We start from the raw sequence: 26,198 nt of genomic DNA on the forward strand, positions 1-26,198 counted from the left end.
GGAACCGAGCCAGAGCAGACAGGCTATTGTGAGGGAAGTGAGGAGGTCACTTTTAGTTAGGCTGCACAGTGACCGCACCTGGTCACAGAGGGGCTCTGGGAATACCGCGAGTCTGGACTCCCGCTCGACACTACTCCGTGTTGTCTTCCACTTTATTTTTCTTACACGCAAAAATAACCTTTTGATTATTTTGTGAATTATTTTCACATTTTGCACAATGGCGATCCTTGACTCACCTCGTCCAGCACACCCTCGGCCTCCTCTTCAGTTTTGCCCGGAAACCTAATCCTCATGGCGGTGAGCACTGCCAGGGTCTGACGCACCAGCTCTGCCTCCTGCTCTTTACTCCTCAGATTTATCAACGGATCGCCCTGCACACACGTAAAGGCAAAGCATTAAAACTCGACAAAAAAAACAGCTTTTAATTAATGTGTTTATTAGGCCTAAAAAAATCGGGGGCATTACCAGATTATTTCTGTTATAATTACTCATTACTTAATGGTATTATGTTCTTGAACGTGACGAGAAAATTCTATTTTTGTTTTATTATCACATTTTGAGTTCTTCGGAGTTGCACTTGAATATATTAAGTTTTTAGCATTTATACATAATGACTAATGTATTTATACTGCTCACATTTTATATATGTGTTATAAATATATTATCAGTTATTATTTATTTCTATTTATCACAGTAAATTTAGCTTGAGATTTATGTGCTGCCAGTTTCACCAATAAATTTTGCTCCCGCCTGAGTTTCCGTAACGTTCAAAATAAGCTCAGTGAAATACAGCTCATTATGCTACAGCAGCGTATTCACTGCTAAACCTATATTTAGTTTCCTGTGCAGTTGAAGCTCGAGTGTGCAAGATGGCGAAAAACTGGGTGAAATTAGTGGATCTCATGTCATTTCGTATTCACGTGGAAGGACATTACGTGTTGTGGTGCTTGCTATGGCCTCTTTCAGGATGAAGGCTTTCCACTTTGTTCTGCTCTCAATGCCAAAACTCATTCGGCTCTATTTTATTTGATTCCACTGCATCCAAAGGTTACCAGGGCACTTTAAAAAAGGAAGGGGAATGGAGGAGACAGGTGGAAAGCAACAGATGGCAACATAATAGAAGGTTATTGTTGTGGGCTCCAGCGGGCCTATACAGTATTGACCGGACTGTTTAAACGATACTAAGCAGGTCTGGGTACAATATGTCAGAAAGGGTGAAAAGGGTAACGATATGATGGAATACGCACCTCCATCTTTAGTGATAAAGCTGTAGAGTAATTCTCGATTGTTTATTTTAATCCTAGCTGGAGCATTTTAGAACATTTCTTGTGACTGACAACTCGCGACATATTCTGAAGTCTAACCCTACTTTGCGTGCGTGCGTTGAGTATCTTACTATATTGGAGTGGATGGTCCCCAGGCTGTTGCTGTGAGGCACCCGGTGAGCGGAGCCGCTGCGGCTCAGCGAATGCGAGCGGAGCGTGGCGGAGCTCGGCCTGACGAGGGGTGTGGCCACGGGAACCGTAGGGGAAGGCCTGGTGGACAACGCCCGCACTTCATTTGGCGACGACAGGGAGGCGATGGAACGAGGGCACGAGATGGAGCGCCGGATTGGCCCAGAAAGCGACGGTGACGCGGACGGGGCAGTGCTCGTTTTGAGCGACTTGATTGGAGGTTTCCAGTGCATGCGGCCTGTAGAGAAACAGAAGAGACGGAATGAGTAGTGGGGGAGGAGCTCACTGACTCGCTGTCACACTTCGGTTTCTTCTCTTCAGCCTGTCTCAGTGCCGCCGTCACTGTCAGGCTCTCTCCTCTGGTTTCTATCTGTCTCCGGGTGGCTTTGGAGATGAAGTGTGGCATTAAAACTCCCACAGCTGCACTCTGGCACACTGGCCCAGTGATCCACTGTGTGTGTTATTAACAACCGCAGCATGTGTAGCCAAAACCAGAAACTAAACATTAGTCCTGTCTGGTTTGGGGATGGATTAAAGAGCATGCCTCTGTCTGTCTCACACACACACACACACACACACACACACACACACACACACACACACACACACACACACATTAGATGAACACATGTACACAGATGGAAAATGAAGTAGAAAACCCACAGTGACACTTTCTATCACCCTTGAAACTCTTCCAGTTTGTCCACTAGCCAGTGTATTAGTGTGTGCTTTCTGCTGGTGCACTGTGTGTGTGTCTGACACCAAGTGTGCACACAAGTATGGGTGTGTTTGCGTGTGTCCATGTCGCCGCTAACCCTTCTGAGGATCGGCCATTGCCAAATGAGAGCATTATGTGGCTTAGCCGTAGCAGTCCTTTGGTGGCTTGGTATGGAGTAGGGCTTGGCAAGGTTGCCGTCTCTCTCTGCACACACATGCACACACACACATCCGTAGACGCTTTGTCCAAAAGTTGGGCTTTTTCATGGCTTTGTCCTTTACTTTGTAACAACTAGAATGAGCTCATGCAAGGGTCCTCTTTTTTTCTGGACTGGCAACCCATAATGCAACCAGGGATTTTTTTTTCTTTCCTTCCAAGGTCGCCACATAGGCTGCAGTGAAAGCTGCTCCCTTTCTCACTTCTGAGGGCTGAAAGTGAGTTGATGTATGCGACTTATGTGAAATTGAAGGAATGCTTGAGACTTATCACTCTAACTATAAAATAGACTATTTCAGCATTAAACTCAAGGTGTTTTCAAGGTGCACAACAAAGTCCTTTTTCTCTTTCTATAAAAATTCCTCCTTCTCTTCATCTCTGCCTCTGCTTTCACCTTCTATTCACTGGAACTGCACTGGTCAGGACACTTTTCTTCCCTCAAGTGCTTTTCAGCGCTGCAGCATTTGTGTATGTGTAGGTCCACGATTGTGAGCAGTGTGAGCAGCTCGGCAACAAAGATCCACGTTCGTCAAGTCACAGGCCACGGTCACTCTGCTTAGGCTTTAATTAGGCGACGAGAAGGCTGATGAACACCTGTTCGCAGCAGTTGCCAACTCAAACCACCAAACCTGACCTGCTTTGTTATTGAAGAGCGTGCACCACAGATGCTAATCAAATCAGCAGTTCTCGGCATTTGTGTGTGTCCGTGTAACTGGAAATGGGAATTTGCAAGTCTAAACGTGCTTTTTCACATGTTGATAAATTTGAAAGATACACCAGTGGGTGCACTGCGAAGCAAGTTCAACCTAACCAGGCTTTCCTTGGGTCAGCTGGCTTCACAAAACCTAAAATCCCAGTCACCGCCTTAAAAAACGTTCTTTGTTAAATTTGTGCGCTCACATAAAAGGGCGAGATTAACGCGTCACTCGACTCTTCTCTTGCAAAGTCCTCACCCCAATCCGAGAAATTATGAGAGGAATGGATGTTAGAGCAGAACATAAAAATACAACACTGTTGCTGCAAATAAGATTAGAGAGTAACGCTGCAGAAATTCACTTCTTTTGAAATCGCGATCATCACAGGAGCACCAAGAGCAGTAAAATAAATATACCAACTTGAGTTAATATATTTATTTTAGAGCTCTCGATGCATTCCTAATGCGACAGCTGCACATTAGAGCCCTGCAACTTTAAAGTGCATCCATTTAAACATTAAAGCTTACTCGCTTTGTTTAGCTCTGACACTCTCCTGTGGCCTAATAAAGAAGACGCTAAAATCACTTTAGTGAAATCCATTTCACTGATTGTACAGATAAAAAACCTACCAATGTATCTGATCAAAGATACATTAGCAGGCTTTGTAGGTTCTTTCCTAATCAGTGCTCTATTAGTTGTTATTGGGACACTATGAAAGAGCCAAGCATAAAAACATTCATGCATTATGCAAACATTTCTGTGACTGAATGAATGTACAGGACAGTATAACCAATGTAAAGCACAGTTTTCTCACTGCACAGTTTCAACTGGTGGTGCTACGGCTCAACAGGTTGCATATATAATAAAAAACATATTCATATAGTTTAAAAGAAACAGCCAGTGAAAAGGTGATTTTGAACTGAAACTCTGAACATAATCTTCTCTGGACCAGGTGATGCTTTCAGTATCAGTTACTATGGTGATCTACGAGGTAAAAAGAGAGCCACCTCTCTGAAATCTGTCTTAAAGCTCAATATAGCTCGCTAATCAATTAATCTCTCTTTGCAGTACATCCTTCAGGCTGCGTATCGTATGTCTTGAAATTCTAAGTGCAAAGGTCAGGACATACATGTCAGCTTTGTTATACATTATACATTAGTCCCACTGTATGATTCCAGTCTGACTATGACAGAGACTGAGATGTAAAGTAAATCCTGACAGAGCTGAAATTCAAACACAAAATATTAAAAATGTGCAAATATGTAGGCGTGCGACTGTTCACATTCACAAATCTCAAAAACAAGGTTGTTTTAGCAAGTAGGGTAATGCTCGTAATCAGACGGCTTCAGCTGAAAGAGGAAGAAATAAACAAACGGCAGAAAGAAAAGAGACGACTGAGAAAAGGGGAAGCGAGCGCAGAAGAAAGTAAACAAGGACAGATAACAGCTCCCTTTCTGTGGCGTTTGCATGTTCTCTCCAGGTACTCGGCTTCCTCCAAACACATGCAGTTAGTGGGGTTTAGGTCAAGTGATGATTCTAAATTGCCCATAGAGGTGAATGTGAGTGCAAATGGTTGTCTGTCTCTGTGTGTTAGCCCTGGTGACCTATGACCACGATAAGGACGAGCGGATGGATGGCTGCTTTCTGCATTAAACACGCTCTTAGACACCCTGCTCCTCTACCTGAGCGCTCAGCCAAGTTCTTCTCCTTGCTCTCGCCAAGGTCGTAGGAAACTTTCTTTTCCCCTCGCTTCTCTCCACTTCTTCTTCCTCCCGCCTTCCTCCTCTCCTCCTCCTCTTCCTCGTCTGAAGAGGAGCAGGAGTTATCGGCGCTGCTGCCGCTGGTGAAGTCGGCCAGGTAGTCTGGTCGCTGACGTCTTGGAGTCTGACTGCATTCTGGCATGCCGGTCAGGGGCTGGCAAGAGTACACAGATACAGGACGTATTTACACTCATACTATAGAGTAGAGTAGTATACATACATTCATAATTATACAGGAAAAAGACAGTTCACACATGGATACACACTCTTGCACACATAAACATCTTTTTTGCTTTTATCCTCCTGGGACGCTGCACTGAATTTATTTGCTTTTTAAAACCAAACCATCCAAAATGACCTCATTTTGGGAAAGCGTCCTCCTTCCAAAGGTCTGCGCCTCCACCAGAAGCTCACAAGGACAAAAGTGCAACGAGATAAACACACACACACATAAATATGAAGATGTTGAGACGTTGTCAGCCTCGCCTCACCCAAAGCTCATTACCATCTGTCACTGGGAGACCTGCCGGTGACACGGCCGGCCCGCATGCCCACACCTGTGCACGTAATTGCAGCCTCATTATGCACAAATACACAATCGCACACCTTCGCTGCTTTTTAAGCTGTCCCTATAAAAAGGAACATGGCTGGCTTCACGCGCAGAACAAATGTGGCCTGATTAGACACGTAAAGGTCGAGTTTAAAGTGAAGCAGCTTTTTGTAAATGCTGTAATTTTTTTCTTTAACTAGTTTAATAAATTTGTTTGTGCAAATGAAAAAGCGAGAGCTCTGGAAACTTTTAAGAGCGCCTTTGACACCAACTTGCTGCTGTAATATCTGCTTCTGTAAGTATTTTCACCTAAACGTTCAGCTGTGATGCTTCACAGACGCAAGCTTTCTTTTGTTGCTTTGGTTTGTTTTACTTTTTGAGTTTATTAAATTTAGTGTGTGGAAAAGGACACGCTGAAAGCATTAATAAAGCATTTACACATCTGTTATTCAACAGTCAGCTCGGGCAATGCTGTCAGCCCACCCAAATTAATGGGCAGGAAGTGATCAGGGCTTACACAGCCACTGCTGGGTAGTTGTGTGGGTGAGTGATGGAGGATAGAGACAGAGAGAGATTAAATACATGAGAGGAGAATAAAAGGGAAGATGGGAACATCAGATTGATGGGCTGAGAAATAAAGAGGAGGACAAGGTGAATCTGAGTATGGCAGATACAGAGAGGAGGCACTGAATAGATGGAGAGAAACGGAAATGAACATGGAGAGAAAGGGGCTCTTACAAGAGGACAGAGAGAAAAGGATGCGAGGACAGACGGTGAATAAACAGTGGAGGGTAAAGACAAAGGGAGAGCCCTGAAAGGATGAGATGAGAGAGAAAATGTGTAAAGAGAGACGTGGGAGTGACTGGGTAAAATCAAGTGATGAGCTGAGGAGAGATGGTGACACGATAAGAGCCAACTGTGATGAGCTATATGTCAAAATTAGCAGAGTTGGGAGTAAGAAAGAGCAAAGAAAGTCAATAAGAGGAAAAAGGGGACGAAAACCCGAGGACACTTGCTCGCTTTCTTTGTGCCTTCCCGCTTCTCTTCTTCTCCACCTTTTGTTCTCTCTCCGCCTGAACATTTTTCCCCAGCAATAACAAACCTAGCTTTGTTTCCTTCCCTCAGAAATCCTGTTCCTAATCCCTCTGCCTCGCTCCTCTTTTCTGGCTTTCGCACACTCGTCGGTTCAGTTTCACCAGATGGCTCGAGAGCGCTACACCCCAAGGAGCGAATCTATCCGTCACAGCGTTTTCTTTCCCTTCCTCTCGATGTCTCTCTCCACGCGCTCGCTAACATCGAAATTGACGGGGCCCAAATTAATTTGGACAACAGCGATTGTGTCTGAACAAGTCCTCATTCCAGCTAAGGCCTCTCTAATGTGGCGCTGAACTGCCCTGTCGAGTCCCTAACACGCTCTAAGTGTTCCAGCCAATTTAGCTCTCGAATGAGGGATGGATGTAGATGTGCAGGAAGAGAAAGGGATGGAGAGGTGAAGGGAGGAGAGTGAAGCAAGGTGATGGAGGGAGTAATGTGCTGTCGTGGGAAATCGAGGGGGCGTATAGGTGCATGTGACAGAGAGAAAGAGGAAAAGGGGGAGATAGACAGAAAGAAAGATAGCAGGGAGAGAGTGAGAGAGACAGCCTGACAGCTCTCCCCTAAGGGAGTTGGGTCTTTTCTTTGGGCCTCTATCTGATTCTTTTCTTTTCTTCCTAACCCAAGACCCCCTCCTCTTTATTTTTCTGAATCACGTCCTATGTGCTTTCCGTGGGCGTTAGCTCTAGGCATTTGACTACCTGCCACCCTCTTCCCTCCCTCTTTCTGCCTCTGTCACTCTTCTTTGCACATTTTTTTAAGGGCCTCTGATGCATGTGGCCCCTATTCTCCCTATTCTCTCCTAGCTTATGTGTCTTCTCTCTCTCACCCACCTTAGGGCCTCTTTGCCTGGAGGATTTGCCCATCAGCTTCTCGTCGTCCAACTCGCACTGTTCCAGCAGATCCAGGATGTCCTCTTCCTACACAAAGAAAACACGAGATGAGAATATGGCAAAGGTGCTGATTTCGGTAAACAGAGCTTAACAGGGTAGTTAAAACCTCGAGGAGGCACTGATAAAGTTTAATAGGAATGCTTTGATATTTCACACTTTATTGCTTTGAAGTCAAAAGTGTTTTTAAGCAAACTTAAATCATCAAAAAAGAAGAAGAGATGAAAAAGTTTAACTTCAGAGCCATGCGAGCCTTATCTGGGAGCGAGGGTTAGAAGCGAGGCCCCGGCTGAGCACGCACTGCTCGCTGGCAGCGCTCGTGAAGGCAGCGTCATGGCGGTCGCCAGTACACTGAAGCCTTGGCCATTTGGCTATTGCTGAAATGCAGGCAAAGGTGATTAATGTTGCTTCATGGCTGCGACATAACAAGCTCCCACTTGCTGCTCAAATGCAGATGAAAAGTGATTGTTTTCTCTCAGATAAGCCATCAAGCTGCTTTCGGGGTTTGCGAAAAGGTCAGTGTGCCCCTGGCTCACAGTGTTGGTGAGTGTGTGAACATTTACAGTGGCTTACTTCACTGTCTGGAAGACTTTGGACTTTATGGTAAAGGTATGCATCACTGGGTTCATACAGTTTGTAAGTTTTCGCTTTTTTCTGATTGCCATGCGGCTTTTCGGTTCGGTTGTTTTGGCGAATTGTCACTGTGCAGTTATAGAAGCTGCTCAGACAGCTGAGACAGAGCCACGTGCAGATTTACAATTCTTCATCAAAGCCTCGTAATTTAAGAAGCCCGGTAAAAGAAAAAGGAGAGCTAACAGGTAACTGCTGAGTTATTTAGGGCTTGTGTCCATATATTTTCTCTGGCAGAAAACAGGCAGGACGCTGAGCAGCTCCATCAAACAAAGCACCCCGTCACTGTGTGTGGGTTTTGTTTCCATGACAACAATATCCTGACAATATATCGCCGCTCCATGCATTGTCATGTGACAGAAAAGCATCACTCCTTTGCGTTTTATTATTGAAGCATAAAATGGACACAGCAGGGACAAACTTCTCCTTCGTTGTCTTGGTTATCGGGGTGACTAGTACTGTATGACACGCTTCCTGAAAGGCAGCAGAAGTGAGAACGCCAGTGCCTTTCTGAAAAGTTCTGAAAAGGTCCCGAAGCGTCTGCAAAAAACGTCAGAGTGCTCTGAAAATGACGCCGAGTGCAGGGCTTTCTCCCCAGCCTGCTGCATTTGCTCTTTCATCATTAGAGTGACTGAAAAAAGACAGACTGAGATGAATATGCTGTATGAACACAGTCAACTCCATCATTTTAAGCTGTATTTAAGTTTTTCATGATAACAACATTCAGTGTTGCGGGACGTCTATTGCAGTGAATGTTGAAACGCTGTTTATATTGTGGCTTTACTTTGCATTGCTCTGATAAATTCATTTACAACTTGCAGCCATTTCTATGCAGTAAAGAGCATGCCAACTCAATGCTCGCCTCCTTTCACGAGGTGAGCGCTTCCCCACCCACAGTAGTTTTAAAATCACTGAAGGACCATTACCTTGTAAATTTCACCAAAGCAGATTACATGGATGCTTTCAAATGCTTTACAGTACGTGGGAAAACCAAATCTGACGCATATACAGAATTTAAGAGAAGCTGAGAGCTATTTAGCTTTTCTTAAGTACTTTTGTTAAGAGTTTATAAAACTGTGAAATTTAGGCTGCGACCTGCTACACTGTCACTACTCAGCTTTTTGTTCCTACTTTACTCCCAAAATAAACATTTTCAGCCGTGTGCCTGTGTGCATGTTACGTAAGCTGCATGTTATAGTACTGCACTACCAATGGTCTCTGTCCGTGTCGGATCCATGTAGGATAATAAACTGTATTTTACAAACACGGTACTTTTTATGTCACTGGACAACAAATTGTGTAACGCAGAGGTCTTTAGGACTAACCTTTTTCCCCTTTTTAACACTGCAATTTGCTTTTAAATATTAGATACAGCGAGACTTACATGTTCTTACCATTCTTGTATTCATTTCATATATTTGCACCCCTTACCGCTTTCATGGGCTCTGCAATTGCTCTGAAGTGCTTGGAGACATCTTGTGCAGTTTGTATACTTGTGCTGTTCTGTTTCATTGGCAGAGCTCCTCAGGCAAACTGAGCGTGCATCTGCTTTACATCCTTTTTTTCCAGTCAGTATCCAAGTGAAACAGTTGCAGGATTAGGAAGACGTCACCTGAGCGCACAGGGAAACACTGGTAGCTAAGATAGACGAGAGGACTAACAGCCCGACTCATACCTGTTCCACCTAACTGTAATCAGAAAAGGAATAAAGGTGAGCCGAACCCAGTGGAAACCAGTGCAACCTGTGGCTGGGCTGTCTGTAGCACAGTGGTCCAAGTCAGGAGGGTGCTCTACAGTCAATCAGCATGTTTACAATGCAGGTTTTACTTTCCTTTGATCGTGTGACAATCCATGACATTTTTCAATTCGTGGCCCCAAGAAGCCCTCAAAGGCAGCAAACGTGAGTCTTGCAGGTACAGCGTCTGTCAAACATGATAAATGGCATGCTGGCAAATAACCTCTGGCTTATTTTAAATAAAAAAAATGCCTGAGGTAGCAGGCAGTGCTTGCCAGATGATGAATTCATAAACATGCAAAACACGAGATATTATTTATGTTACCAATAATAATGGTTTTGTTTCAAGTAAAGCTTAAGATGAGTAGATTTAAATTAGATTTAAATTTGGTCTATAATTTGTTGGCCAACGACACAATCTTTTTGTGGTTTTACCACTCTACATCATCACAGTGGATTTTAAATAAAATAATCATCGTGTCACTGGAGTGCAGGCTTTCTGGATTCATTTCAGTGAGTTTGACACACATGTTAATACACAGTCTCGTTATTAACTAAATTTACTGGCAAAACTGACAGAAATTAATTACAAGGATTGTTTTTAATACTTGTACTAATGCTAATCCTCTGCAGTCATCATTCTGGCTCATGTTGGTTTTATCTCACAGGCCGTGTACAGCCTCTTTTCTTGTGTGTAACTAGTGGTTTGCACTTATAAACCTCTGTTGTCACTGATGAATGCGTCTCTTGGTCATAGACTCTGGCAGTGAAACGTGTAGGTCCTTAAGAACATTCTTGACTTTGTTATATGTTGTTTTTTTCCTAATCATTGAAATAATTCTGTCATCATGCACTTTAGCTGTTCTCTGTGATCTGTGGGTGTTGCTGAGCTGATCAATGCATTCATTGCATTTAAGAACGCGTCAGGGAGCAGGCCTTACCTGGATATGAACCTGATTGTCAGTCCATTTTCCAATTAAATTTGAGTCTTTGAGACTACAGTATTGCATATAAAAATGTCTGTAATAATTGTAGATTAATGGACGTTTGTAAAATCTGCTGAATTAAAGCTAAAAGTCTTCACTTCAATGAAATGTTGATTGCTTGATTTAAATTCCACTCTTGGTGGTGTACGCCACGCTGTGGAGGCAAAAATACAAAAATTGTGCCTTTGTCCAAACAATTATGGACATGGCTCTGTACTCAAAATTGTAAACTTTCAGTTAAAGAAGTTTTAGCGTGGTTAATCTGGGCCAGAGGTGCTTAACTCATAGATACACTAAGAGTGAATATGGTTAAAAAAGGCACAGAAATGTGTACTGTCAGCTATGAAAACGAGTAGAGCAGGTGTGTCAAGCTCAGTTTACATCGCGGGCCACATACAGCCCACTTTGACCCTAAGTGGGCGAGGCCAGTGAAACTCTGACTTTCTGTCAGTTACAAGTTACATGTTTAATGTTTTTCTACATGATAAAGAAAAAGCTGCTGTGACAAAGAAAGAAATCTCTCAGCTCGACTCTTTGGACTGAAATTGTAAGAAACAAATGAGTAAAATGACAGAATAGGTTCTGGTAGCTCAATGCCCAGACTGTCCAGGGTTTTAGTTTTAACTGTAGAAACTTCTACAGCAGAAACGGAAAAACAATCTTTTTCAAAAAAAACCTGAAACTTTTCTGTTTTTCACAAAGTTGCAAAGGTTTTATTAAAGGCATAGCTAAGCGTATTGCAATTTGCCCTAATTTGTAAAAGTTAAAGTTTCTTCTGTACTGAACAGCAGAAATTAGGATCTCAGAAACGCACAGAGATCGAGCTGTGCAGGAAGTGCAGCCAAAGCAAGAGGGAATCCATGACGATGTGCGAAGCGTAGTTTTGGGCTATTTAGCTGCTGGTTCAGTGAATTTTGGTCAGAAAGTGACAAAAACCTGCAGTTTCAGAATCTGTGAGATGACGCTTTCAGCATCTGGCGGCATGTCTGTGTTCATGCTGTCAGGTGAACAGACGGATCTGCGTTTTGTGTTTTTCCAGGTCAGGGACAAGTTCCTGCCCCAAGTGGAGGAGTTTAAGTATCTCGGGGTCTTGTTCACAAGTGACGGCAGAAGGAAGCGGGAGACAGACAGATTGGTGCTGCAGCTGCAGTGATGCAGACGCTGTACTGGTCCGTCGAGTTGATTTACCGGTCGATCTACGTCCCTACCCTCACCTACAGTCACGAGCTGTGGGTAGTGACCGAAAGAACAAGATCACGGATGCAAGCGGCAGAAATGAGCTTCCTCCGAAGGGTGGCTGGCCTCTCCCTTAGAGATAGGGTGAGAGGTTCAGCCATCCGGGAGGGGCTCAGAGTAGAGCCGCTGCTCCTCCACATCGAAAGGAGCCAGCTGAGGTGGTTCGGGCATCTGACAAGGATGCCTCCTGGGCGCCTCCTGGGCGAGGTGCTCCAGGCACGTCCCACCGGGAGGAGGCCCCGGGGCAGACCCAGGACGTGCTGGAGAGATTATATCTCTCGGCTGGCCTGGGAACGCCTTGGTGTTCCCCCGGACAAGCTGGAGAAGGTGGCTGGGGAGAGGGAGGTCTGGGCCTCTTTGCTTAGGCTGCTGCACCCGCGACCCGGCCCCGGATAAGCAGAAGAAGATGGATGGATGGTATTTACATGCTCTTTTTGCTGTTTTAGCTTTTTGGTGGTTGTTGAAATGGTTTTGTGGGCTTTTGGATGAGATTCTGACGTTTCTGTGAAAACCACACGCTTCTATATTTAAATAACAGATCTGGCGGTAATTCCAGATGTTCTCCCTCTCGCCTCCAGTACTGGGGGCATTGGGGTTCAACAAGTTAATTGTTTATTGCTTAATTACTTTGTGTTGTATAAATGGCCATATGGGAGGTTTTTATCAGTAGGAAAAGCTGTGAAACTTGTGAAAAAGCAGTTAAAAGTGCAAAATTTGTGCTTGTGCTTGTTGTGGTGAGCGGCAGATTCAACAAGTTAAGAATCATAAATGGCTTTAAACGCACATTCAGATTCATTTAAACAATCAGAAACCCAGAGTCACTGAAATGCAGCCAGACGCTGCTCATTTTACATCTTCACGTGTTTCTTCCATTTTTCCCGACCGGCTCCCGTCTCTTTGTACCACAACACTTCCTGTCTTGGAAACGCCCCCTTCCTTCTTTCACATGATTATCCCGTATGATCCCAATCTGCCTTTGCATTTGATTGGCTGCATGGTGTGCCCATCTAAGCAGAGCTAAGGAATGATGTCTCAAAGAAAAAAAGCAACATCACGAGTAATGAAACTCCCTGATAAATTAAGTTTTTAATGCTAATCTAACTTAAACCAGTCTGGAGGTATTTTCATTTTTACACACTTTCTATTTGGTTCTCTTTAAATTCTGTTTGATTTAATTTAGACTGTCAAACAGTCTCAGCCGCTGACAATGACAGAACAGCTCTGGCTTCTCTCAGTCTCTCTTTCTCATTTTGTTATGCTTGGTTTAACACTTGTTGGGAAGCTTTTGTTTACAGTAACATAACAAGTTGTCATCTCTTCGAATGACATTATCTTCCTTTCACTTGTCTCTCAGCTGCTCTGCTAGGTGTGTTTTGCAAAGGGCACACAATAAAACAAAGAACAGAAATGGAAGGGAGGGAAACTAGTAGAGCCATGCACGACAGCAGACGCATGCACACGGAGCTAAAAAGAAAGCTCACTAATTTAGCATTTGAATCGTAATGATACGACCAATAACTATGAAATATACACCCACCATCTACTTTGTTAAGCACACCTGTAAAAATGCTTGATAAGGTTAATATCCAGCAATTAAGTGCATTTAAGCAGAAAAAGGCAAAGTCAGAGGAGAATGGCTGGTTTGCTTCGATCTGATAGGAAGGCAACAGTAACTCAGATAACTACGGGTTACAACCAAGTTCAGAAATGCAAAAGAGCATCTCTGAACATCACATCACATCAAAACCTGAAGCAGGTGGGCTACAGCAGCAGAAGACCGCACCGGGTGCCATCCTGTCATATAAGAACAGCACGGGATCACAAACATCATCGAAGAAAATTGTACAAATAATAAACGTTCTGATGCTTGACGATTTCTGTAGCACAGTGTTGTTTAAACACTCTAGCCATTGTTTCTGACCACGTCCATCTCTTCATGACCACAGTGGATCCATCGTCTGATGGCCAACAGGATAACGTGCTGTGGCACAAAACTCTAAAACATCTTATTCTGGTTTCACTGAGTTCACTGTATCCAAATGTCCTGCACGATTACCAGATCCCAGTCCAACAGAGCACCTTTGGGATTTGGTGAAACATACGACGTAAATCACGGATGCTGATGAGAAAAAAACTGTGACGCAACCATGTCAAGGTAGACCAAAACCTTTGGGGATTTTTTTAGCACCTTGATGAACTAAAGCAGTTCTGAAGGCCAAAGGGGTCCAACCTGGTGCTAACAAGGTGTACCTATTAAAGTGGCTGGTTAGTGTGTAACAATTTATAAGGGACAAGCAGCAAACTTCGTGTTGCCGAGTCACGCCTTACAGTGAGTCTGCTCCATCTGTGAGCTGACTATTGAAAATTGGCGTGCTTTATGTTTTCTGTGGGGGAATAATGTGGGGGGGAAAGCCAGTTGGCAATTGTCAAGAAATGTGTACATGCTAATGCAGTTTTCTGAATAGGTCCAAAGTTGACACTGTGCATAGAAGAATAACATTTCAGACCGTCTGTGGGTAACTTTCATTCTCTCCATTCTGTGTTAATTCTTCTCTACTAGTGCGACGTACCTATTAAAGTGGCAGAGTAGTGACTAAACATAGAGCTTGGCTCCACGAGCCGCCTCCCCCACTGCTTTTAGAAAGGTACCTGAAAACACCCGCAGACTCTCTCAAAGCTAGAGGAAATGTTTAAACATAAGGCAAGAAAACGTTTGCATAAGATGTGTTTTTTGTGCTCTGATGAATATCATACTGCAGTTCAGGAACATCTTTTTCCCCATAAATGGTTCAGATTAGTATCTCACACTCTGTCTCTGAATAAGGACAGTCGAGTTGTCACTCATGATCGTGTTATTAGATAGGAAACACAAAAGCAACACTCGCTGCCTTTATATTTTGTTTCGGCTCTGACCAGTCTTTGATTGACATCTCTAAAAATGCTCTGCAGAGATTTCCATTCTTTAAAGGACACACAATAAGTTTTTGAAAGAAAAAAAAAAACACTGCGACAGGGTGCAAACTGCTGAGGCAGTTTCCACAAAAGCTCCGATGGCTCCATATGACAGTACTTTGATATGTACTTGTAATGTCAATACTACTGTCAAAAATATCCACATTCTGCACAGTATTCACTTCTGCTATTCAGTTGCCAAACGCAGTTAAGGCTTTTTTGTTCTATCTGCATCATTCCTCCTCATCATTGCTTCTTCGCTCCGTGTTTTTAAATATCCCACGGTTCCCTCCCCTGTGTCTTTTCATTCCATTGATTTGTTCCTCTTGAATACATAACCAGACATGAAAACCAAAAATTGCCCCTTTCTCTCCATTTTTTTGTACTCTAGTCAAGTCAAAACAATAGTAACAAAACAACTCTCTATCAGTGTCTCACCATCTTTTTTACTTTATGACTATATTATCCTCCGCTCATCGTTCCTTCATCTCCCATTCTCATCTTTCTGATGTAGATCAGCTGTTGTCCTCTCTTCATACCTTTACCTTCAAAGCTTAACTGAAGATGCATTCCTCCTGATACTGCAGAGTGCTGGTATATGTGTGTAAGTGCGATAAATATGTAATCAAACTGCATAAAAATGCATTGAAATGTGTGGCCAGCAACTTGGTTAACCTTTGCAGAAAGGAAGAAACATAGGAAAACACAGAAGAAGAAAGAGGAAGTAAATAAAGTAATAAAAGTGACATTGTTGTTTGCTTTTAAAAGCTCATGTGCACAACATAATGAATATTTGTGAAAAGGCTGAATGACAGTGGAAAGGTAGGGAGGAGACGAAGGACGTATTTTCAGGTGTTCTAACAAATACCAAGGGCTGCGGCACACTTTCGCACTATTTGTGCATCCTTTTTGTCTCTATGGGCAGAATCTTAATAGAAATGTGTGTGTGCTTCTTTTCTTTTACGTTTGCTTGTCCACAAGTGTCTGAATATGTTTGGGTGTGGGTTTCTGCAGTTTTCTTTGCTTGTGTGCGTGTGTGAGTCCGTGACAGTCTGCCACTGACGTACGTGCCTTCATTCGTTTCAGAGGATTATTCATTTCCTTTTGAAGTGAGGCAGCTCGCCCGGCGAGGAAGGTCTGAAAGGCGGCCGAGAGCAGGCTTTCATACTTTTCCAACAGCAGCTTGTCGTCTGGGGGGTAAATACGTCTGTGGACCGCAGAGAAGGAGGGAGAAAGGAGAAGAGAGTGAAGACGAGGTGAGGAACAATGGACAAAGGAAAGGGGAAAATGAAGGGAAATGATGGGTTACAAATGGGGTCATAAAAGTAGAAGGTGAGAGAGACGGAGTGGAAGAATGAGAAAAAGGGTGGTTCAGGTTAAGGAAAAGAGGGATATGGGGTGGAAAGAGAAGCCGTGAAATATTTAGGAAGTCAGTGGGGGTAAAAAAAAAAGTGGAAAAGGGGTAAAGAGATTTAGAGAGACAAAGAAAATAAAAAAAGAACAGGGATAGAAAGAAAGATAAAGATGAGGCACAATAATTGGTGGGAGAGACAGAAAGGTCAAGGTGCAGCAAGTGCAGAGAAAGACAAACAAAAGGTGAGAGTGAAGGAGGAGGAAGGAGGCAGCAAAGAGCAAATACAGACAGAAGAATATTAATGAGACCTTAAGTGAAGAAACTGCATGAACATCAGTCAATCTTTTCACTCGGTGCATTAATACAACAGCTTTCTACACGCTGTACACCGACGTGTGCACGAGCTTCACTGTGTTTGCAGTCTTTGCTAATGCGCCCATTCACACATTCACATTTGTGCCCTTAAGACTAAAATAACAGTGCTCGGTGTTTATCCAAGGCCTGAGGGGATTAGAACAATGCCTGGTTACCCTCATAATACATCTGCAAACTCCCAATGCCATCGCTTTAGCCATTAAGTCAAAACAAGGTTATTGTTTTAATCAAGATAAGAACTGGCCTTAGTTATTGCAAAAGCATGAATGTAGCCTGGCGTCTGCACAGACGATATTAAGTGCTAAACTCCCCTCAAGTTGGTTAGAAAAACACTCACAAGCACAGACCTGTGATTAAAAGAGAAAACTATAGAGATGAATGAAGTCACAGCAAGGACACAGCAGTGGAAAATGTTCTACCATGGCACAATGACAGGCCGGCTCTTTTTAAATATTGATTAATAGGCTTTGAGCTACTCACAGATACACGTGTATGTGTAGCAGATTTCTGTGTAATGCCACATAAAGCTGAACTATTTAATTGGACCAAAGCCGTTACCCAGTATTATGCAAACAGGTACATTGATTGTGAGACCTGAGATAAAGCTGCCATTTGAATCCCATCCCTTGAATTCACTATATGTGAGACTTCTCAGTTTCTAGGGTGCATGTAATGGTTCTTTTCATTCCCAAGACACATTTTTATAACGGTCACATAAACGAAAATGGATTCATAACATATGAAAAGAGCCAGAACGTTTCAATCCTAAAGAGCGTCATGAATCACTCGACTGAGAAGCTTAAGGTGAGGCACTTTAATAGTGGATGTTAACTGCTCAGTCTTTTTGGCAGCGTCTATCTCTGAGCAAATGGACGTTTTACGTGGGGGTGACCTCTCACTATTGTTTAACTAAAACGTTTGCTGGGCCTTACTTTCAGTCCTCAACTGGAGTTAAAGAAAAACTAACATCTGAAACTCTACTGAATAAAAACATTTGATTTGGTCAACAGGTCTTTAAAGTTTGCTGTCGCCAGACATTTAAAGGGGCCCGTTCACTCTGGGAGTGTGAACCACATCCCAGAGTGCGCAAAAGATACAAACAGCAGGCAGACAGGGCTTTATCCACTCGCATTAAGTCGACAGTGCAAAAAAAACCTGTCTAAAAACGAGCATTTAGAGTAGTCTGATGTCTGAGGGTCTGCTCACGGGGATTACTGTAGAGCCATGTGAAAAAAGCAAGTGAAAACCTAAATGCACGCCATGATTCGATAGCTCACAGAACCACTTTAGCAGCAATAAGTTGAAGTAATTGTTTTCTGTATGACTTTATCAGTCTCTCACATCACTGTGGAGGAATTTTGGCCCACTCTTCTTTATGATGTTGCTTCAGCTGATTGAGGGTCTGCTCAGCATTTCAATCGGGTTGTCTGCTGTGGATTTGGTGGGATCGCTGTTGCATTGCCCAGTTTAGGCCGGGGGACGGGCCAGCTATCACCACTTTGGTTTTGTCTGTGTAAAGGAAGTTGGTCTACAAGTCTTTTATCTCCGAAACTTTCTTTTTCACATTAATTTACATATGCTGACCTTTTATTTCTATTCTTTATTTTAATATGAGCATTCTCAACTGTAAGCGTACCTCTTTGTGCTATGCACACATATATATATATTACATGTATATATAAAACACAAGCTGTACCCTTTAAAGAATCCTAACTGAAGAGCAAATACCTGCTGGGTTTCCCTCGGATCACGGTCATTGTCTGTACCTGATACAGTTTCATCTAATAGCACAATGTAAGTCAGTTCATTACCCAAACTCATCTAATGAGAAGCACTGTGTTAATCAGACTTCAGCGTTGTGCAGGGACACTATTTGAATGCTAAGAGGTCTTTACCAGGGTGCTCCAGACAGACGCCAGCCTGCCTGATTGACTGTCTGACTGCCTGTCGAAAAATAGGAAGGAGGTGACAGCACTTCATGCAGGCCTGGATCAGCATTCAAAATTCACCAGCCATTCACTCAAGTGATGAGTCAAGAAGTCACTTAGAGTTGGGAAGACAGCAAGAAGGGTGTGTGTTGTGTGTGTGAGCCAGTTGTGACTGTTTGTCTTTGCTTTTGTGTGTAAGTGGGTGAATGAGGAACATACTGGGAGAGAAAAGCGAGGCGGGGGGGGGGGGGGGGGGGGGGGGGGGGTGGTATGTGTTGGATTAAGGCAGGAAGAGACACAGAGGGAGGAAAGAGCATTAACAATTTATAAGGGACAAGCAGCAAATCTGAACTTTGTGTTGCTGAGTCATGCTGTAAGGGGAATCTGCTCCATCTGTGAGCTGACTATTAAAAATTGACATGCTTAATGTCTTCCAGTGTCCCTGCTGGATTTCGGGGGGAGATAAAAGTGTGGGGAAAAGCCGGCTGCCATTTGTCAAGAAAGGTGTACACTAAAGTAACTTTGTTGTGCACACTGTGCATAGAAGAATAACAATTTGATCCTTGTTCCTACACATCACTGGACAGCTTTCATTCTCGTCATTCGTTCAGTCAGTTCTTCTCTCCAAACAATAGATTCGCTTTTGGTTGTTCTTTCTGCAACAGCTTTATTTGTTTTCCTGAGAGCCTGGCACTCTCGAGATGACCCCCATAAATGTAAGAGCACTGGCACAAGTACAGTGGGTGGTGTTCCTGGAGGGAGAGGCTCTTCGCCCCAGTTGTCTGCCTCTTTCCTACCTGTAGTTCCCCAGATGTTGCTTTTCATGCTCCTCCCTTGAAATCTGCTTGCGAACCTGCGCCAGCCGCTCTTTCTAAACATAAGAGAAGAGCAAAGAGACAAATGACAACTTCTTCCAGATGAAAGTCAGTGCCAACAAAACAATATATTCTATTAGAGGCAAAGACAGAATGAATTCCTGCAAGAAAGAAAAGAGGACAAAGAGTCTCACTCATCAATGACTCATAATTTAGTCCATTTACTCTTTTATTAGTATGTTACAAAGGTGTAATTGTGGAGCTCAGTTGGCCAATTTGGCATAAAGATGAAAGGAGGGGACCACTTTCCTACCAGCACTGCAATCTCATTTAGCTCTAAGCAGCGTGTGCCTTTCATAGATCCAAACCTGGTCTCACACTTCAGCCATAACAGCACTCGAAAACGAAGCGATGCCCTTTTTCTAAAAGGTGCCTTTCCGCCATCTTTCCTCATTCCCACTGATTAGTGCCATGGCTAATCAAAAGGCTAATCAAAGAGGGTGGGAGGCGTTAAAGTACTAGTAGCTGCCACTTTCCCCCATATACATGAGCAAAGCTCCCCCGACTTCATTTCAAAGAGAAAATAATTAAACGGTATGCTTGTGTCAGAAACTTTTGAGTCTTCTGACACAAAGTAAGAAGTAACTGAAACTGAGTTTCTGCTTTTCGACTTGTGTTTCAAGTGCATAATACAGCAGGGTGCTGAGACATATAATTTATATGTCAAATATATTGATGTGCCAGCTGATCGGTGTGTTAAGTAAATGTCTGTAATGACACGTCACAGATCTCTGATGTGAGCCTGTCTGAAGCCAAACCACCTTTTTGTGCACATTTTCGTGTGGCCTGCAAAGCTTAAAAGTATCTCATGACTTACGACCGCCGCTCGAGACTGTGCAGTCATTGTTCTAATCCCCAGGCCGGTTTTGAATGTCCAGGTGGGGAAATGAATGAGTAGCGCTCTCAACTCCCTCGACCACAGTTAAGGAGCACCGCCTTGTACAGGTGCTTAGCATCGCAGATGCTGCCCTGCAGTTTGATACCAGCCAGCGCTTTAGACAACTGTGGTTGTACCTGCGGTGGGACAGTGTGTGTGAAGGAGTGGATATAAAGCCCAGTATTTGTGAATTTAAAAAAAAAGTTTTAAATGAATGGATTTCTGTTCCCCTCCTGCTTTCTCTTTCTTTCTGCTCGTCCTCACCAGCTCTTCTCTTCGTCGCTCCAGCGTGTGACGTTGTTTCTCCCAGTCTGAGGAAGCGGCCGAGAGTTTCTTCATGGATCCGTGTCCGTACAGCCGTCTCTGAGCCTCTGCCTTCTGCTGGGCTAGGTTGCGTTTCTTATCACTCGCCCTGGATCAACGAAAAGCAAGACAACTAACATCGCACATACACGGAAAGGGTTCGGATTTAAGAGCTAACTAAGAGCAAAAACATTCTGATCGCACCTTTTAATGTTTGCTGTCACCAAAGCTCTCTTTGTTTAGTTTTGCTTTGCATGTAATGGTTATTTGTAACACTAGACAGTACTGGGAAAAACACACACGCACATAATCAACGGAAAAGGGTTTTTAAAAGTGTCATAATAAAGCCTGACAGCTTGTGGGCCTCCTCCCTAGCTGACCTGAATATCTGCCTTATCACATCATTGTGCTGGTTTAAAAAAAAGACAGACAAAAAGTCCCCACAAAACACTCAACAATACAAAAACAGAGATGAAGCTGAGACACAAACAACTCTGGGATGAACAGGACCAGACAGCTAATTCTGAACAAGTGGGCCACTGCGGTCTAGAGAAAGGGCAATTCATTTTAGTCAATCGCTGGTCCTTTAAATTGGATATTGAGTGCTTTTGGGGGACTGAGGTTTATCAATGTCCATGCCCGACCGGGTCTGAATTGATCCCATTTGATACAGTTGATGTGGTGAGCAGAATCAAGAGCCAAGCCTACCTCTACACAGCACCAGCTCCTCCCTTTGGGGGAAGCAAAGTCATTACTATACAAGGAAAAAGTGAGTGAAGCCCCCCCACACTCACTGTAGCGTGAACATAAGCGCTATGTCCAGTGGAAAGAGCTTCCCCGTGCCTTTCAAGCCCTCCTACGACTTATTTGTCATAAAATAACCAAATCTCCCTTTTTAATCTGTGGCAGCACATTAAACATCAGCCATGTAACAAATCACTTTGAGAAGAGATTTGTTTGGCCCACATGAATCCATTCAGGAGGATGGAGCCGGTCTTTATGTGGGCCCGGTGCACCTCACTTGGCCAAATTAGATGTATACGATGTTGCATGTAATTGATCCAGTGTGTGTGTGTGTGTGTGTGTGTGTGCACTTTGTTTGTATATATGTGCGTGACTAGCAGAGCTGAGACTATATTTAGAGCAGTAAGAGGAGGACAAGCACACAGAGAAAAGAGGGAATAAAGAGCAGAGGTCTGGTGTACAACGATCAATCAGGACAGACTCTCCGTAGCCAGGGGACAGAAAAGCATGCCAGCAAACACAAACACGTGCACACAAACACGCACCCTACCTATACGACAAATACATTCCAAAATAAAAACCGTGCGCATTTAAAAGAAAGGAAATACACCCACAAACCAAAACAAAGAGCAGCAGAGGAAGCGTATGTAGATATACGGACCACAGATCAGCGCACAGGTTAAAAAAAAGACACATTCAGAAACTCACAAACGCCCAGCATCTCTGATTGAAGTGTTCACAAAGCACACAGTGGATGGTATTGCATGGCTTTGTACCTTGGCCATTATCCGTCTTTTTATCCACCACAGAAACACCAACACACAAATTTAGAAAGACAGCAATTTATTTGTCCAAAGCTTCAACTTCCTGCTGCGTCCACGCTAATGTCACTACTGTGTCATCAGTCTGAAACCAAAACAAGATAATGGCCGGATTGTACTGTGCGTCAAAATAATTTTTAAAAGATAAATAAATAAATAAAAGAAACCTAAGCACCGATTGGAATTCTGAGCATTTAAAGCCCTTTAAAGGAAGGCTTGATACAAACTTCGAGTGCGTCTGCACACAAAACTTCACCAACTAAACAGAGCAATTGTGAAGTTTGTTGATAAAACATGTAGTGGTCTTATAGGCTTCAGATCGAGCGTGCCAGCAGCAAGGACTCAAATCTTTCCATGTTAAATTCTTTGTTTTCCTGTTATTTCTTTTTGAATGCATAGCTAAGGCTACACATTTATGTGTTTACGTGCATCCATGCCAGACACCTCTACTGATTTCCAGCAAAACTAAGAGGATAAGGCAGCAGGTGACCGGCTGGCTGAGAGGAACACATTTTTTTAATTCAATGTAAAGGCTCCACATTTTTAGAGCAGCAGCATAGTTACTTTCCATATTTATATTCAGCTACTTATTTTTGTGAAAGCCACAGGGAGCCACTAGAGACGGGCAAAAGAGCCGCGGGCAGGATTTGCAAACCGTAGATGCAGTTTGTTGCATCTATTTGCATGGGTGTGTATGTGTAAGACAGGGTGGAAAACAATACCTGATGTTGAGGAGTTTGAGGGCATTGAGCAGCACACCTTTCTTCACATCGTAATCAATCTTCTGATCTGTCCCAAAGCTCGGAGCTCGATTGATCTGTCAGGTAAGAGAGAACAGACACATTCAAAGGATGCTCAGTATTTTTTTCTCTTCTTGTTCTGCTTCATATCACTTTTTTCTCCTTTCTTATCAGTCCAACAGACAGGCTACGCAATTACAGGAGTGAGTTTAGAGCATCTTTGGAGAAAAGAAAAAAAAAATCTATTCCGACAAGGAGAGAAGTAGTGAGAAAGAGATGAAAGTTGAGGGTTTTTTCTCTCTTTGACAGACACTTTGCAACTCTTAGCCTTTGCCTGGGCATAAATCCACTCTGGCACTGACGAGTGTATGCCCGTGCATTTAGAAGAGCATATTTGCGTCAGAGTGAATGCATACAAACAGATTGTGTGGGTTAATCGCTCACCCCATAACTGACCCTGGTTCCTGACTCTGTATCCTAAGATTGCTCGCAACAGCCCGACGCCTCGACGCGCACGTCTTTGCGAGCATCAGAGAACTGCCGTCGCTCAGCTCAGTGCCATCACGGACAATCAAGAGCGCTCAGAGAGATTCCGCTCAGCAAGAAACAGAAAGAGCCACCTCGGATTCGAGGTACAAAAGCAGGTATCATCTGGGGAGAAATTCAAGAGCAATGTACCATTCTTAACGGAACAATTTCCAGCACCAGTGCAAGGTATTCAAATATCAGTTATTATACCTGACACAACAAATCAATTCTTTTTACTCTTTGTTATGTTCCCACAGTGAGAAAGAGATTATGTGAGACAACAAAGGCTGCAAAAAATGGAAGAGAAGTGCAGAGGGAGGGTGAATGAACTGGCAACCGTGAGAGGAATGGTGTCTTTCTATGAGCTGACTTCAAATGACAATGCAACAGATGCCCAACGAAAGGCTGGCCGAGTTTGATACGGCTTGATTTTGGAGATAAGTCGGCTCTTTTATTAACAATGTCCAAAAGCCTTAGACCGCCCATTTTCTTTTTAACGTCTGGGTGATGTGGTCGTATGGGATAAGGGTTTATTTGTTGAGTAGCGAAGGGAATTTTGTCACTTTGTTGCTATAAATCAGTTCAACAAAATCAGAGGTTATGAACAGCAACAGTTAACATCACCTTAATAGACAATGTCCTCCTATTAATATATTTTCCGGGGTTTTTTCTCAATTCATTGACAATGTTTATGTACCCTGAAGTCAAAATTATCTGCTTTTATGAATGAAAATCACAGCCAACTGTCTGGGCGTCTAGCTGGAAATTCAACCTCTCCCAGTAGCCTTACTCTGCAGTCAACGTGAGTACTTGTGTCACAAACACTATTCCTCTAGTTCCCGTCTTCCTTTGGAAAAAAGCCGTTGGATACAGTTGAACACATCAAAGCAGGACAACAGCCAATCACAAGTCGGGATTTCAGTAACAGAGCAAAACTGAGCTAATCACAGGTTTTAGTGTCTATTACAGATCCCGTTCTATCCACCAATCAGGAATGTGGGGTAAAGGACGGTAAAAGAGATGGATGGAAAAAAAGGCTGGCGTGCAGCATCAAGCTATTTGGAACCACGAGGTTTTCCCGAGCACCAAAATTTGAAAGCCCCTTTGGAGACGGCATGCAAAGCCTCTCAAGGGTTGTGGGGGTAGCTCTCTGTAACTCCATCCCTCCTTCTCTCTCCTACATCTGAACTACCCATTACTAATCCTGACATAAAGGTGCTCAGTGCTGTGTGGCAGATTCGGGAACAGTGATGTAAGATAATATTTACACCACTGCTAGACTCCCAGGAACTGCGAGAGCCAGAGCGTGTGTGCGTAACCCCCCCCCCCCCAAAAAGGCCGTAACTGCTGAAAGACTGCGCATTAGGATCACGAGGCAGCTATAGAAAATAAAATAAAGGAGAAAAAATGTAAATCTGCACCTTCCAGCGATCAGCAGCTACACCCAAACTGACCTAAGAAACGTGACTGTTGTGATACCAGGAAGCTTTTTATTCTTGCTATTTCCTCAGAAACTCGATACTGAGCTGTGGCTGTCTGTAAATATGCATATAACCTTCCCTGGGCTGTCACTGCCTGAGTCCCTTTAACTAGTTTAGGCAATAACTCCATAAATATCACAGGTGAGCTACAAAAGCCTCACAAATATGAAGTGTGTTTGTACGGACGTGCCCTTGTAAGCGTGCGTGTGCGTGTGTTTTTTATTATTTTGTATACAGCAGCCATTTATCAGTACGGGGGTGATGAATGTGTTCTAGCGCCATGAGGAAAACAGGAACAGAGAGACCCTATGCAACTCTTTCGCTCAAAAGAATGAAGTGTACAATCCTCTCTGTGCCGAGGAGGACGGCGCTCCACTTCATCCTGCAGTTATCTTATCAAAGAAAGCGAAACATTACTAAAGAAAAAATAAATAAAAGAAGGTCTGTGTTCATTTAGAGCGCTCGCCAATGTGACAGCCACGGTGAAAACAGTATGGCTTTAGAGCGCCGTAGCCCATAGGTAAGAGCCAGACTGGCAGTGATCCTGGTGACGCTCGTCTCGTTACTTGTCTTCGTTTCTTAGTTTGATTCGTGGTGTCAAGCTGTCACAGGAGAGACTGGCATCGCAGCGCTCGCTGGCTTTCTTTGCTCTCCCTCAGCTGTTTTGTCTCTCACCTTCTTCTTGCAGCCAGCTGCACTCCTCTCCTCCCTAGTTTCTATTTCCACTCTGTCTCTCACCGTGTTTTTCTGACTGGTCACCACTGACCCTGCGCTCCCCTCCCGTCCCCGCTCCCTCCCCGTGCTAGCCCTCATTCTCCGGTCGTTACCTCTCTTCATTTTTCTCTCGCTCTCTGTGTTTCTGTGTTCTCTGTTTCCTCCCTGGCAAAAGGAAGTTGAACCAGTCTGGTCCTAATGAACCCCTGCAGGCTCCCAAAACCCCCCACTCTGATTTCCTTAAGTAACTCTGGCAGGGTCTTAAAGGAGCCCTCGGTTGCTCCAAGATGCATTCAATAAAAACGTCAGATGAAAAGATTAGAAACTCCTTTTTACTCATTCTTTGATTCGGTTCAGCTTCAGCGACGCATCGCTGTAGCCAAAATATCACTTGGTCAAAAAGCATATCGGTCTTTAATTCTTTCACAGGACCCTTTATCCCCATCTGATTACTGAATTAAACGTACAGAGATGAAAGGGTTATAACAAAAACAAAGACGGGAAATGTAAAGCTTTTATTTTCAGCACCTTGAGTCGTGGGATT

The 26,198-nt window shown here is 43.6% G+C and overlaps 1 protein-coding gene across 3 annotated transcripts in view; it reads right to left on the reverse strand.

Moving 5' to 3' along the window:
* Window positions 1–26,198, reverse strand: part of ttll7 (tubulin tyrosine ligase-like family, member 7) — an 82,287-nt gene that overhangs the window by 17,919 nt on the left and 38,170 nt on the right. For all 3 annotated transcript variants that reach the window (XM_086263422.1, XM_086263424.1, XM_086263423.1), the window contains exons 10-17: window positions 22,914–23,008; window positions 20,588–20,735; window positions 19,369–19,442; window positions 15,986–16,121; window positions 7,319–7,405; window positions 4,766–4,997; window positions 1,397–1,692; window positions 237–371 (exon numbers count right to left, since the gene is read on the reverse strand). In XM_086263422.1, the coding sequence (XP_086119548.1) occupies window positions 237–371; window positions 1,397–1,692; window positions 4,766–4,997; window positions 7,319–7,405; window positions 15,986–16,121; window positions 19,369–19,442; window positions 20,588–20,735; window positions 22,914–23,008 (1,203 nt within the window). The remainder of the gene's footprint in view (window positions 1–236; window positions 372–1,396; window positions 1,693–4,765; window positions 4,998–7,318; window positions 7,406–15,985; window positions 16,122–19,368; window positions 19,443–20,587; window positions 20,736–22,913; window positions 23,009–26,198) is intronic.

Source organism: Aulonocara sp. 'chitande type north' Nkhata Bay, linkage group LG15 (genome assembly GCF_057382095.1).
Source record: "Aulonocara sp. 'chitande type north' Nkhata Bay isolate Kocher_YH1m ecotype deep benthic linkage group LG15, A_spYH_male_GT1.1, whole genome shotgun sequence".
In the NCBI taxonomy this organism is placed as follows: domain Eukaryota; kingdom Metazoa; phylum Chordata; class Actinopteri; order Cichliformes; family Cichlidae; genus Aulonocara; species Aulonocara sp. 'chitande type north' Nkhata Bay.